This window comes from Cornus florida, unplaced genomic scaffold (assembly GCF_030987335.1).
Source record: "Cornus florida cultivar Cherokee Brave unplaced genomic scaffold, ASM3098733v1 CherokeeBrave_3.0.0_Hap2_Chr05, whole genome shotgun sequence".
In the NCBI taxonomy this organism is placed as follows: Eukaryota; Viridiplantae; Streptophyta; class Magnoliopsida; order Cornales; family Cornaceae; genus Cornus; species Cornus florida.
In genome coordinates this window covers 108,297,430-108,310,012 of record NW_026775575.1, presented here as the reverse complement: position 1 = coordinate 108,310,012, position 12,583 = coordinate 108,297,430, and the positions used below count along the sequence as shown (strand labels likewise).

The 12,583-nt window shown below is 37.0% G+C and overlaps 1 protein-coding gene across 3 annotated transcripts; it reads right to left on the bottom strand.

Annotated features, from left to right (window-relative positions):
* Positions 1-1,253: 1,253 nt before the first annotated feature.
* LOC132308403 (alpha-1,3-arabinosyltransferase XAT3-like) lies at positions 1,254-4,405 on the bottom strand. 3 transcript variants are annotated; one of them, XM_059806472.1, is made up of 4 exons: positions 4,054-4,405; positions 3,593-3,934; positions 2,819-2,893; positions 1,254-2,683 (listed from the first exon to the last, which is right to left on the bottom strand). In XM_059806472.1, the coding sequence occupies exon 4, from the start codon at positions 2,577-2,579 to the stop codon at positions 1,521-1,523; it is 1,059 nt and encodes a 352-aa protein (XP_059662455.1). In that variant the 5' UTR covers positions 2,580-2,683; positions 2,819-2,893; positions 3,593-3,934; positions 4,054-4,405; the 3' UTR covers positions 1,254-1,520. The 3 variants fall into 3 exon arrangements, with proteins under 3 accessions (XP_059662455.1, XP_059662456.1, XP_059662454.1); XM_059806473.1 differs by lacking the exon at positions 2,819-2,893; XM_059806471.1 differs by lacking the exons at positions 3,593-3,934; positions 4,054-4,405 and having other exon boundaries at positions 2,819-3,586.
* Positions 4,406-12,583: the final 8,178 nt, after the last annotated feature.

The window sequence follows — 12,583 nt, the reverse complement described above, 5'->3', positions numbered from 1 at the left end:
AGAAAGAGAACAAATATAATTCCTCTTCGAGTTCTAATTGCCTTAATTAAAAGGACTTTATCAGTGAATAATATATAGTAATAATATGAGAATAGAAAAGGGAGAAAATATAGATATAGAAAGTGATAGGGAGAAGAGATAGGGAGAGAGAGATATAAGGAAGAAATAGAACGAGACTGAAATAGAGAGGGAGAGAGATAGAGATAGCAAGGATGCTCTTTGGGGAAAGTGCTCCGGAAAGCAAACAAATAAATATAATATTTCTGAGGGTACTGGACCTCTTACAAAGCATGCCTATAGCATTATTTATAGAAAACTACCTAAAACAAACTCCTATATGCAAGTATTTTACTTGCATTACAACTCTATCACTTAATAAACTATTAATTCAAAATAAACTAATCCTATAGATAACATAATTATGCAACTAAAACTAACTAAAAAATAAGTCTTAAAACAATGATCTTTATCCATAACTTATTCAAAATACTCTTCCAATCTTTGCATGCAATTTCAACTTCAATTTACGTGGAATATCACCCTTCTCTATTGCCACGTCATCAATACAAAATTTACCAAAATGGGTGTCAACAGAATGTAAATAAATTCATCATTTCATTATTCCACTGCGATGGGAATCTAACATGCATGTTTAAATCATTTATCATTTATTTGTTTAATTGAATATCTCTCGTAGGGGCTCCAATCATCTTAAGGCTGACCGGTTCATCTTCATTTTAATATGGCCTAGTTTCATAAAGTAAAAGTTAAATTCATTTTATTTTTTACCTTAATTTATATTGTTGAAGGATTTAGAAATTAACATCACATTCCCTCTAATAACTTGAGTTTTTATAGTAGATGATTATTAATATAGTATCAAAGCAGGTAAGGTTTAGTATTCAAACTTTTCCACCGTCAACCTCATAATTAAAATTGAAACACGTATTGTACCAAAAATAAAAAAATAAATAAATAAACACCACACACAAGTAGTCGGATTGAATAATTTAAATATTAACTCTACACCCTATTATAATAATTTAAGAATTTAAACAAGTATTATAATAATTTAAACTTTTAGAGTAGAAATGTGCATTCAAATATAAAAATAATTATAATGAAAAGGCAAATCACAACCCATTAAGGCTATGCTTATCTATGATAATTAAAATTGGAATACGTTTTGCTGAATGTTATATACAGATTTTTCCGGCCAATGGAAAATGGAAGAGCAGGCATGGAGGAGTTGCTTGCACCAATAAAACACATTAATATTTTCAAATAACGTACCTTCTAAGTGATCTTATTGCTTTCTAAAACAATATTACTCTGCATGACTAATCTTTGCTATTATTTCACAGGATGACAAATCAAAACAATTAATCTTACAAAAAAGCTTTTTGGATAAGACTGCGTAAATTTCACCATCCCTAAATTCCGCAATAATAGTAACCTCGTGCATTAGACTAGTAACCTCGTGCACTAGACTAGCCCTTTTAATCTTCTGAACAAATTCTTCAATTTGTAGGAGATGAGTGTCCAAGAAATCCAAGTGCTTCAACAAGAGTCTTTCTAAACCTCACAAGATTGATCTTCATATTCTGCCCATCAACATATATAGCCCTGGCTGTATAGTAGCCCATTGCAAATATAGCACCTGGATCCACAAAGACTTGGTGATCTCGGCCATACCTATCGATAAGCGTGCTCTCCTCCGGTTCAATCTTATACTCCAAGTACTGCACACCCATGTCTTGAGCTGGTTCGCCAAAGTAGGCATTTGAGGCCCACTCTAGCCCCCACGGCACCACTTGCACCATCACCGCCCCGGTAGGTAAGAACAGTTCATTTGCAAGGCCAGCACCATGTGCACCAACCATCACACTGCAGGAGTTCACAACACTGGCAAACTTGTCTAAATTTGCCATCCTGTTTGGGGTCACCACGACTACGCGAAACCCTAGCTCTTCCATCATACCCACCATCTCATCTTCATTCAGAAACATTCTTGATCCATTACGAGATATAAGCATCAACACCGGTTGCTCTATCTTTGACAGTGTCTTTACTTTAAGATTATATGCTTCTTTAAGAAACTGTTTGAAGTCAAGCATTGAGTACCCTCCTGGGATGTCACTATAATTTATGGCTAGATTGTCATGGTACTCAAGCCCAACAACTATTCCTGGAAAACAATGCACACTACCATTTGAAGCCGAATTTATAAACTCATAAGGAGACAAGTGGGTTAAAATCCGGTTATATTTAGTAACAAACCAAGGATCGTAATCAACAATGATAAATTGTACATGGGATTGGAAGTGGTGGGTTGTGAGGAACAATGGAATGATGATTTCATTGAATTCATGGAATAGGTTTCCCATGAAGCCACTGGTTGAGAAGATCACAGCTGGGACAACATGGGTATAATTACAAGCTGGTGATGTGATGCTTCCTTCAAGTATCTGAACTGGTGTGATGGTCTTCATGGCAGTCTCGTCTTCTTTTCTTGCGTATGGCTGAACATTGCGTTGACTTTGTGGCATAGGCCGATCTGATGGCACATGAACTGTCATAGTTTGGGTGTCAATCCTCACTGGTTTGTTTGAGACACAAACTTCTGAGTGAGGAGCAGAATTGCAAGCAAATCCAGTGGCTTCAAGCTGGGTTCGATCTTTTCCTGTTTGCATACATAGATCAACTAATTTAGTTTTATACAGTAATTAGAAAATAATAAGAGAATCTTGATTCTTGATAATGACAAGGTGCATTTATGATAACTGGACGATTAAAATGCAGTGGGATAAGAAGGAACCTCTCACTAGTCTTTCAAAAATAAATTTCTCACTGGTGCCATGCCTAGCTCTCCAATTTGATAGCTGTTGTTTCCCTATCATTTCCCAACAATTCAAATCATTGAAACTAGCCAAGTTTAAAAACTGAATGCCCATTAAGTACAAGAACAATCAGACTTACATTCATCAAACAAAACAGCTTTTGGTGAGAAAATTGCAGCATAAATCAAAGGGAGAATTAGTAAGTAAAGTATTACTGGAGTTGTACTGAAAACCAGCCTTCTCGAGTCCTTCTCCATCCTCAATCTTAAAAATCTATTTGAAGTTCTTGTGTTTTATAAAATAGATGCATGTTGAAGATGACCCATGAAGGAGTGAATGACTATCAGTTGGGTTGTCTATTTTATTTAGTTAGACTAAACAATTTTTTCGGTAAGTATGACTTAAACAAACATTATCGCGAGGGAATCAATACTCGGTGTAATCACCAATGAAGTCAATATATGCTGGCTCCCATGTAAAAATGTAGAAGATTTAATAAGAGAATATATACTGGGACAATAAAATAATAAGAGAATCTTGATAATAACAATTGCCTAGTTGAAGATTTAATTAATTTTTCGGTGAATCCAATTGCTGCTATCCATATTAAACTATTGATCCTCATAACCTACCTTCTTTTACCACACCGACAAAACAATCATAACTAGTCCTTGGCTCCTTAATATCCTAGTTTCTAACAAGGCTAGCATATAATCTATCAAAGCATTTGGGCTAACTGGATTAGAACATACTTAATTAGGTCAAGAAACTTCTGGGTTTTGAAAGCTCCGCGGCAAAAGCAAAGCTCATGCAGTTTGAAGAAGCTTCTGAGGCTGAGGAGCATTTCAGCTAGACATTTCATCAAACAGAAAATAGGCAATGGGAGTTGATACATTCTTCATCACAGATCATTGGCTGTCGGTCCGTGGGACCCATCTGGTTTGGAACACAAATTCACTCCATTGGTACCAATTTAAAACAAATTGCCAACTCTCTTGATCGCAGCCACCTTCTAATTGCTAATGTTTGTCTAGCAGTGAATCCCCCACACAATATTTGCTCTTCAAATGTGATTTTGTTGCCCCAATTTGGTCCTTTCATCAAAAAAAAACGCAGATTCCATATTAGGCCTTCTAATTGGAGAGCCTTGGGGGACTGGTGTTCCCACCATTTGGATGAAATAATCGATTTCCAATCGAGTTTCAAAACTTACCCTGTCAGCTTGTGTGTACCACGTTTGGATCCAAAGAAACTCCACAATCTTTCGTTGAACTGTTACTACCCAAAATCAGGTCATGCACAGCTTGAATTTACAGGTCTTTTCTGTACATTACTATTTATTTAGAAAAAGGAGTAGTCTTTAATTTTACAAGAAAGAAAAAACTGACGTAAATAGTTTTTAAAAAATATATATATTTGAGAAAACAGAAAAATTAAATAATAATAAATAAAAATAAAATAAAATTAGAGAAGCAGATTTTTGTATAGCTAAAACACTGAACAAGCAATCGCCTATTCCAGCTTTTGATTTTTTAAGTTTGGGAGCTGTATTAAAGAGTGTTCTTCTCCCATTAATCTTGTTGAGATTTTTTTAGCAAGAGAACTATTCTTATTAGTTTCCTCAGATATCACGTCAATACATTTTTTTTTTTTCAAGAAAAATTAATTACAAACCCTACAAAAATATGCTACTTTATTTATTAAAAAAATCATGCAACAATTGTGTAATTATTATTCGTACTAATTGCATCGTACAAAATCTATCTTCATGGAAATGTAATACCCTTAAGAAAAATCAACTTATAAACTAATCCTGTTACATATATATCTATTGCACGATTTAGCTATTATTTTACATTTCTTAGCAAGTATCTCATTTACTCGAAACAAGGTCAACAATTAAATTCAGAATTTCTCTTTTATTGAAGTTGTAACTAACTTGACTCCTATCATTTATCAATAATAAATAATAATAAAATAAAATGGAGATAAAATTATATCAAAAAAAACAAAAACTCGACACATTACTAGTTGTAATGGGTGGGTATTTTGTTATTCGACTCAAAAACTCAAGTTAATAGATGGGGCTAACACCCAGCCCTATATATACCCAATTACTCTCCCATCCGGATTCGATGTAGGACAAACTCCCTCGCCCGAACTCACAACGCCCTCGTCGCAGATCGGGCCACTCTACCTACCCGGATTAGTCACCCGGAAGCCCTCCGAGCCAGGCGCTTAGCGTGACACAGGATCAAAGACTGGGTCTAACTCTGATATCAACTGTTACGAGTGGATGCTTCGTGATCCGACCAAAAAGCCTAACCTAATAGATGGGGCTAACACTCAGCCTATATACACAATCACTCTCTCATTTAGATCAAATATGGAACAAACTTCCCTTGTTACACTAGCCTAATACCGACATATAAAATTTTATAAATTGATTTTAATAAAATATGATACCAGTATGTAAGACATATAAAATTTTATAAACTGATTTTAATAAAATATGTATTACAAGTTTGAGGCCTTTGTTTACTTGTATGACATGCAGGTGAAGAAATGCTTCTAAACTCACACATATAAATTTGGGCTTAAATCCTAAAATTCTCAATACTATCATTTTTTTTATCATAAAACTCTAACTTATTTTTAAAACTTTAACAGTATTACAAAGTTATCACTTTGCCCCAATTTTGTTAGTGTGAGACATTAACCTAGCGCGTGGTTTTCACATGCATTGATAATCAAATTTTGGTGACAAAACTACCCCTACAAGAACATGCGTCAACCGTGTGCTATCAACTTTTATTTTTATTTGTTTGTGCAAGAGGATAATGTTGTAATTTATAAAATATGAATTTTTGTTTTTTTAAATAAAGTGATATATCATAAGGGTAATTTAGTCATTTAACAAACCCCTAATGGTTCATTGACATAATTGGGACAAAGTAATAACTTTGTAATACTGTTAAGGTTTTTACAAATAAATTGAAATTTTTTATGATCAAAAAATGATAGTATTGGTGATTTTACGATTTAAGCCCTTTAAATTTTAATGAACTTACATAATAAAAATAAATAAATAAAAATGTAAAATCACAACTTTGAAGCCTCATTTGTATGGATTTAGAATAGAATTTGGTATAAAAAACAGACTAACTACTTTATATTACCAAACAATCCAAAAAAATACTCTAAGGACAAAGTTATTATTTCAATAATAAAAGAGTTTCAGCAAATATTTTATCAAGACCTGTAATGTCTGTGTGTGGTGTGTTTTAACAGCAAAAGAAAAAGAGAAAAGAAAAGAAAAAAAAAATGTGGGACCCCCGAAGTTTAAGTGGTCATAAGACCACTTTTTTTCCTTTTTTTTTTTGTTCTCTGTTGTTTTTTCTCTCTCGCAGCTCTCTGCTTCTCTGTATTTCTTTTATTACTTTTTCTTTTGCAAGCTTTCACTCTAGATTAATTCCTCATCTCTTGGTATTTTGAAGTGCCGTTTGCGGCAAATTGAAGCCCACGACGAGGTCTTCAAATCCATACCAACAATTTCAGCTTTTGGCCACTCTAGGGAGTCCAAAAATCTTGACCCATTTTGAGGGTTTGAGGTGGAAATTGGGGGTTTTGCATCATTTTCAGGTAGGGGTCTCTAATTCTCATTTTTTCTTGCACCTTTGTGAATTTTTCTACTATGATCCATGTCAAGCATGTCTAATTTTAGTTGGTTGTTTCTAAATTGATTTACTTGGGCATGTGAAGTATGTTAAATGATGTATGGCTAGATTTATATAGAAAACATATCTAAAATGTTAATTTTCCATGTTTTTTTTTTATGTTGTAGTTTAATTGAAAATGATATAAGAAAAGCATGTCTATTGCTCTATGTCTATTGTGTTGATGAAATGTTAGAATTTATATGAGAAAGCATGTGAGATTATGTAGAATTAATTTTCTCATAATGATAAAAAAATAAAAAAATGTCCAATGCATTCATAACATGGGCACGAAAAAAAAAGGATGAAATGATTTGGAATAAATGAAATGGGATTTTGGGAAAGTGTTTCGATAAAATGTTTTGAGAAAACCCGGTCGCTGCGGAGTCACCAAAGGGTCGGTGTGTTAATATAGCCTAGAGGAAATTAGGGAGATTGCCCTAGCATGGTTGAGCTATCTAGGCTCCAAATGACGTTGCGGAATTACCAAAGGTCAGGGACAGTAGTCAATCCTTCTCTCGTGTCGCTGCGGAGTCACCAAAGGGCGGGTTATATTAACAGTTTGTGAAGTGATGATGTTTTTCTGAAAATGGGAAGTGACATGCATAACATTGCATTCATGGCACGAGACTTATTTGATTTGAGCTTAGAATTGATATTGCGTTTTCCCGGCTTTGCATGACCCCAAATTCCTAATGTCCTATTCTCTGTTTGGATTCACGAGGTTTCAAGAGGTGCGTCTTAGGCACTACCTACTGAGCAACTTGCTCACCCTATCATTTAATAAAAAAATTTCAGGAAACGGAAAAGAAGTGACGGATGACGTTCCACCACAGGGCTAATTTGGATTAGAAGACTTTTTGCCATTTTGTGTACTAAGTCCCATATTTTTTGTAAAACCTTAGTTTGTTATATTCGGCATAGAGGTTTGTGGACCCTTGTTATTGTAATTATAATTATGGACTGTAATTTTAGTATAAGTTGTATAAACGTTGTAAAACCTGGACGTTCGATATTATTCTTGTATTTTGGGACTGTAATTATGATATTGGATGATATAGTGTAATACCCCTAATTTTAAAAAGGATATTCCTGATATTTAATGGTATTTAATTTATTATTTAAGTGCATTTTATTTGATTATGTGTCATTATTTTTTTCATTAGATACTTAATTGTTTTCTTTTGTGGTGATTTAATTTATTTAAATGATATTTATTTTTAGTTATTTGATTGGAATTACTTGTTAGTGTTTTAATTATTTAATTGGCATTAATGGTTTAAGTATAATTGGTTTAGTTATTTGATTGGAATTACTTGTTAGTGTTTTAATTATTTAATTGGCATTAATAGTTTAAGTGTAATTGGTTTAATTATTTTATGTGTGTCTTATTTGGTTTAATTGGGTTTACTAATTATTATTTTGTTCAATTAGATTATTTGTTAAGTATTTAATGGTGAATAGGGTAATTAGGTAAATACATCTAACTAGGGTTTTAATTACAGTATAAATTAGGGTTTTATATTATAGCCGTCGTAGGTTTCTACGTTAATTGGATAGGCCGGTTAGGATTGTGAGTTGGACTTAAATGAACCTAGGGTTTAGGAAAACTCTATAAGTATAAGGTAGACGTCTGTGTAGGGTTTTTTTTAAACAAAGCACACGTTTTGTGGAAGTGGAGAAGGAAAAACGCAGTTTTTTACATTCTGCCAAGGTTTGATCAAAGCTCCGATCCCGCTTCGTCCGTGGTCCGATCGAGCTGAATTTTGGAGGAGAGGTTTATGACTCAGTGAGACACAATCTGAACGGTGGAGATCAGAGTTTAACCTCGGGAATAGTGATTCGTACTCGTGAACAGTAACTGGGTCGCACAGGTTTTTTTCCATTCTGCCCAGATTTCATCAAACATCCGATCCCGCTTCGTCCGTGGTCCGATCGAGTTGAAATTTGGAGGATAGGTTTATGACTCAGTGTCGCACAATCTGAACAGTGGAGATCATATTTTGAGTTCGAGAATAGTGTTTCGTACCCATGAACAGTAACCGGGTTTTGGAACTCACCGGGATTTTTTAAAAAGACGACGTTGAAATTTTGAACAAAAGTTTCTGAGCCAAGATTCTATCCTTACTCTTTCCCTTAGGCTTCATACTCTTTGCACTCTTAAATGATTCCAGGATTAATAAAGATTAAACCAAACTAAAATGATATCTGTTTTGCTATGAAACTGGTAGTTACAGTAGTGTTGTATGCTTGTTCAACCTAGACTAAGCATGTTTGTGGATGCATTGTGGTTCTGTGGTTCACGTTTTTCCTTACCACTGCTAGTATAAGTTATTGGAAGGATGGGTCTAGATGATAGCTATCTTAACTTCTGTAATAGCAACTGTTGGAACTTAAACACTAGGAGGATTTGAGTTTAACACTAGATCGGTTTTGTGGAACACTATAATTTGAGCATGTCTACATACATACTGTGAATATTGTTTTGATGCTTACATTATCACAGTTAGTATCAACTGTGGAGGTTAGGATTTTGTGATACATACCCTACATATCTGTATGTCATTTGTAAGGTGTTAAATGGAAGTTTTAATTAATTCTGTCTTTATATCAGACTAAAGGGAACAACTTAAATTGGGCATGTATATGTTGTTGTTGTGACCCTGTTTATCAATGCTTATTTTATCACTGCTAACATTGAATGTTGGATGTTGGAATTTAGTTGATATATACTTGATTTATTGGTATTATTAACTACTGGAGGATTGGAAAGTAGGCACCGGTATGGGACGGTAGCATACTAAGGATGGGTTTGATTTTAAAACAATACCATTACCCACCTACTTGGAATAAGGATGGGATTAACTAAAAGTTAAGTCCCGTGGATTTGTATTGTCATGGCAACTACTTGTTGAGCGGCAATACCAGGGATTTTGGATGGATTTTATATATGTACTGTTATGGTGCCTCGGTATGAGCTTGAGCCTCAGGACCGATGGCTAGGGAGCGTATATGCATCGGGATGTGTAGCTGGCTACGATGGTTGGAGGTGTACCCTGTTTAGGTATAGGTACATATGCCCACTTCGTGTGCGTTTTAGCATGTTACCTCTATTCAGGTTGAGACCGGCCTGTAGTCCAGTGAGAGTCCTTTAGTGTGACTATATATATATTTACGGACTATTAGCTATTGTTGAATTGTTTAGGATGTACATGCGTATCGGGCCTCTGTTTGGATTGTAGTAGTATAGAACTTGCGCGTGGGCCTGACCCACTTCTATTTTTCAGGTACACGACAGTTCCAGGCTTAGACGTGTTCGTGCTGAGCAGAGGTCTCTATTCACTCTTCCGACGATGTAGGGCTCTCTCTATAGTTTTATTTCTGGACGTTTATTACAGTTGTTCTATCTTCCGTTTGGATGTTTAATAGGGGTCCACTAGAGATGGATTCCCAAGTGGTAAACTGATAGAGTTTTGGAGTTTGGGTTTGATGGATTTTAATAATTATAATATTTTTGCGGATTCTATTTTTAGTTCCTTCCAGCTTTAACTTCATTTCTTAATTTATTTTGTATTCCGTGTTCATTATAAAATATTAATTGTTTGATATTCCCTCGAGTTTGGGCCTGGGCCTGATCAACCCGTGTCTCGGATCCGAGGGGTATCACAGTTGGTATCAGAGCACTCCAGGTTCAAGTGTCTCTAGGATGTTTTCATATTAAGTCTTCCGCGTAGCGTTTTCTCTTGAATAGAGCTTAAGTTAGGATTCATTGTATTCCTTATGGTTCGTATAGAAAGGGTACTGATGTCTGTCTTTTCATGTTAACAGATGGTTAACGCTAGAAATGGACAGAACATGCAAGGAACTAGGAAGGAAAGGAGAACGGCACGTAGGCAACAATATCTCCTACGGCGTCAGCAAATGGAGGAAGAGTAGCAAAAGCTTAGGTTTCAAGATGACATGGATCAGTTTCAGGAGGAACAGGAGAATGTTCAACAGACTCTAGACCAGGTCAGAGATCCAGAGATTCCTCCTCACCTCAATGACCTCGTTGCTCGGGCTATAGAGGATGGGGTAATAGCTGCACTTAGGAATCAGCCTCAAGTACAGCCGGCACCTGTACCAGCACCAGTGGTTCAAACGGATTCTTGGGGAAAGGCTAGGAGCTCTTTCACAAAGGGGAGTCCACCTGTGTTCTCAGGCTCAACCGATGCGAGAGCAGCTCACCAGTGGAAACAGGACATTGAGCGTCATCTTCGTTTGGTTCAGTGCACGGAGGTTCAGAAGCAAATGCTTGCTACTTTCAAGCTAGTTGGGGATGCACTACAGTGGTGGGAGTCAGTTACCACCTCAGAGGAGAGGATGACATTGTCTTATGATGAGTTCAGTGCTCGCTTTGATGAGAAATATTTTCCCTATGCAGTCAGGGCAGCTATGAAGACCGAGTTTCTAAGTCTGCAGTAGGGAAACATGACAGTGGCGGAGTATGAGCAGCAGTTCACACGCTTGTCTCTCTTTACACCGGAGGAAGTGGATACAGAGGAGAAGAAGCGCAACAGTTTTGTCAAGGGACTGATGTGGTCTATCAAGAGAGCTATTACAGGTAGTCCAACCTATACTACCTATGCTCAGGTGGTAGACGCCGCTCTACAATAGTATCAGTTGACTGTGGACATCAGACAGGCTCGTGGTGAGAAGCGGGGAGATAAAGACTCTACTAATCAATCAGCTGAAAAGGGGAATGGCAATGGTCACCGGCAGAATGACAAAGGCAAGTTCCAAGGACAACAGCCTTGGAAAAAGCACAAAGGTAGTTCAGATGCTCACCGGAATGGGGCACCTATTCAGAGGTAACAGAATGGGGGACCACAGGCAGGACAGGGTCAGCCACAGGCTAACCGACAGAGGAGGCCATTTGGTACTTTCCAGGGTAGTTGTTACACTTGTGGAGAGTATAGTCATACCACCAGGCAGTGTCCTAAAGCAGGACAAGGACAGGGACAGAGACAGTATGTGCAGCAGGGACAGAGGGCGCCAGTGCCTCTACCAACTCCACAGGTTCCACAGATTCAGGGATAGACACATCTGGCTTTACCGGCACCGCCGTAGACTCAGGGACAGGCACCACAGCAATTGCACTATGGCAGGGTGTATAACCCCATGCCACAGGATGTTCAGGCACCTCAGACTATTGAGGGTAAGTTTTTTATTCATGGTTTGCATGGACGTGTTTTATTTGATACGGGTGCTATACACTCATTTGTAGCTATGACTTTTGTTGCTTTGTCTGGGATGAGGACGAGGGTATGCACTAGACCTCAGGGTATTTCTACACCATTGAATGATACAGCTATTATACATGAGAGTGATGGGCCTGTGACACTAGATATTGGCAGACTCAGATTTCTAACCAATCTATTGGTCCTGAACATGCACACTTATGATGTGATACTTGGGATGGATTGGTTGTCTCACTACCATGCCCAAGTTGTTTGTTTTGATAGATCTATTATTTTTACGATACCTGGTCAGGATATGTATGTAGTAGCTATGCCACGTTCTAAAGGGGGCGGTGGCACCTATTTGTTCCATGTGGAGGAGGAAAATGAGGAGAGGATTACTGTGTCATTGGATAACATACCGATTGTACAGGATTTCCCGGATGTATTTCAGGAGATTCCAGGGTTGCCACCTAGTCGCGAGATCGATTTTGTGATAGACTTAGCTCCAGGCACTGCGCCTATTGCTAGGGCACCCTATAGGATGGCACCGGTAGAGATGATAGAGCTGAGGGATCAAATTCAGCAGTTACTCAGCCAGGGTTTTATTCGTAGGAGTACATCACCTTGGGGAGCACCGGTTCTGTTTGTAAAGAAGAAGGATGGTTCACTTTGTCTGTGTATAGATTACAGGAGTTGAACAAGGTTACGATTCGTAACAAGTATCCTTTGCCCAGGATTGATGACTTGTTTGATCAGTTAAGGGGAGCTACATATTTCTCCAAGATTGATCTGCGTTCTGGGTATC

Bases quoted from the DNA above. Each gene is read 5' to 3' on its own strand.
- LOC132308403 (XM_059806471.1), bottom strand. From the start codon at position 2,954: ATGGGCATTCAGTTTTTAAACTTGGCTAGTTTCAATGATTTGAATTGT. The intron at 2,684-2,818 runs GTTCCTTCTTAT...GTATGCAAACAG, and splicing joins TTTTGAAAGACTAGTGAGAG to GAAAAGATCGAACCCAGCTT.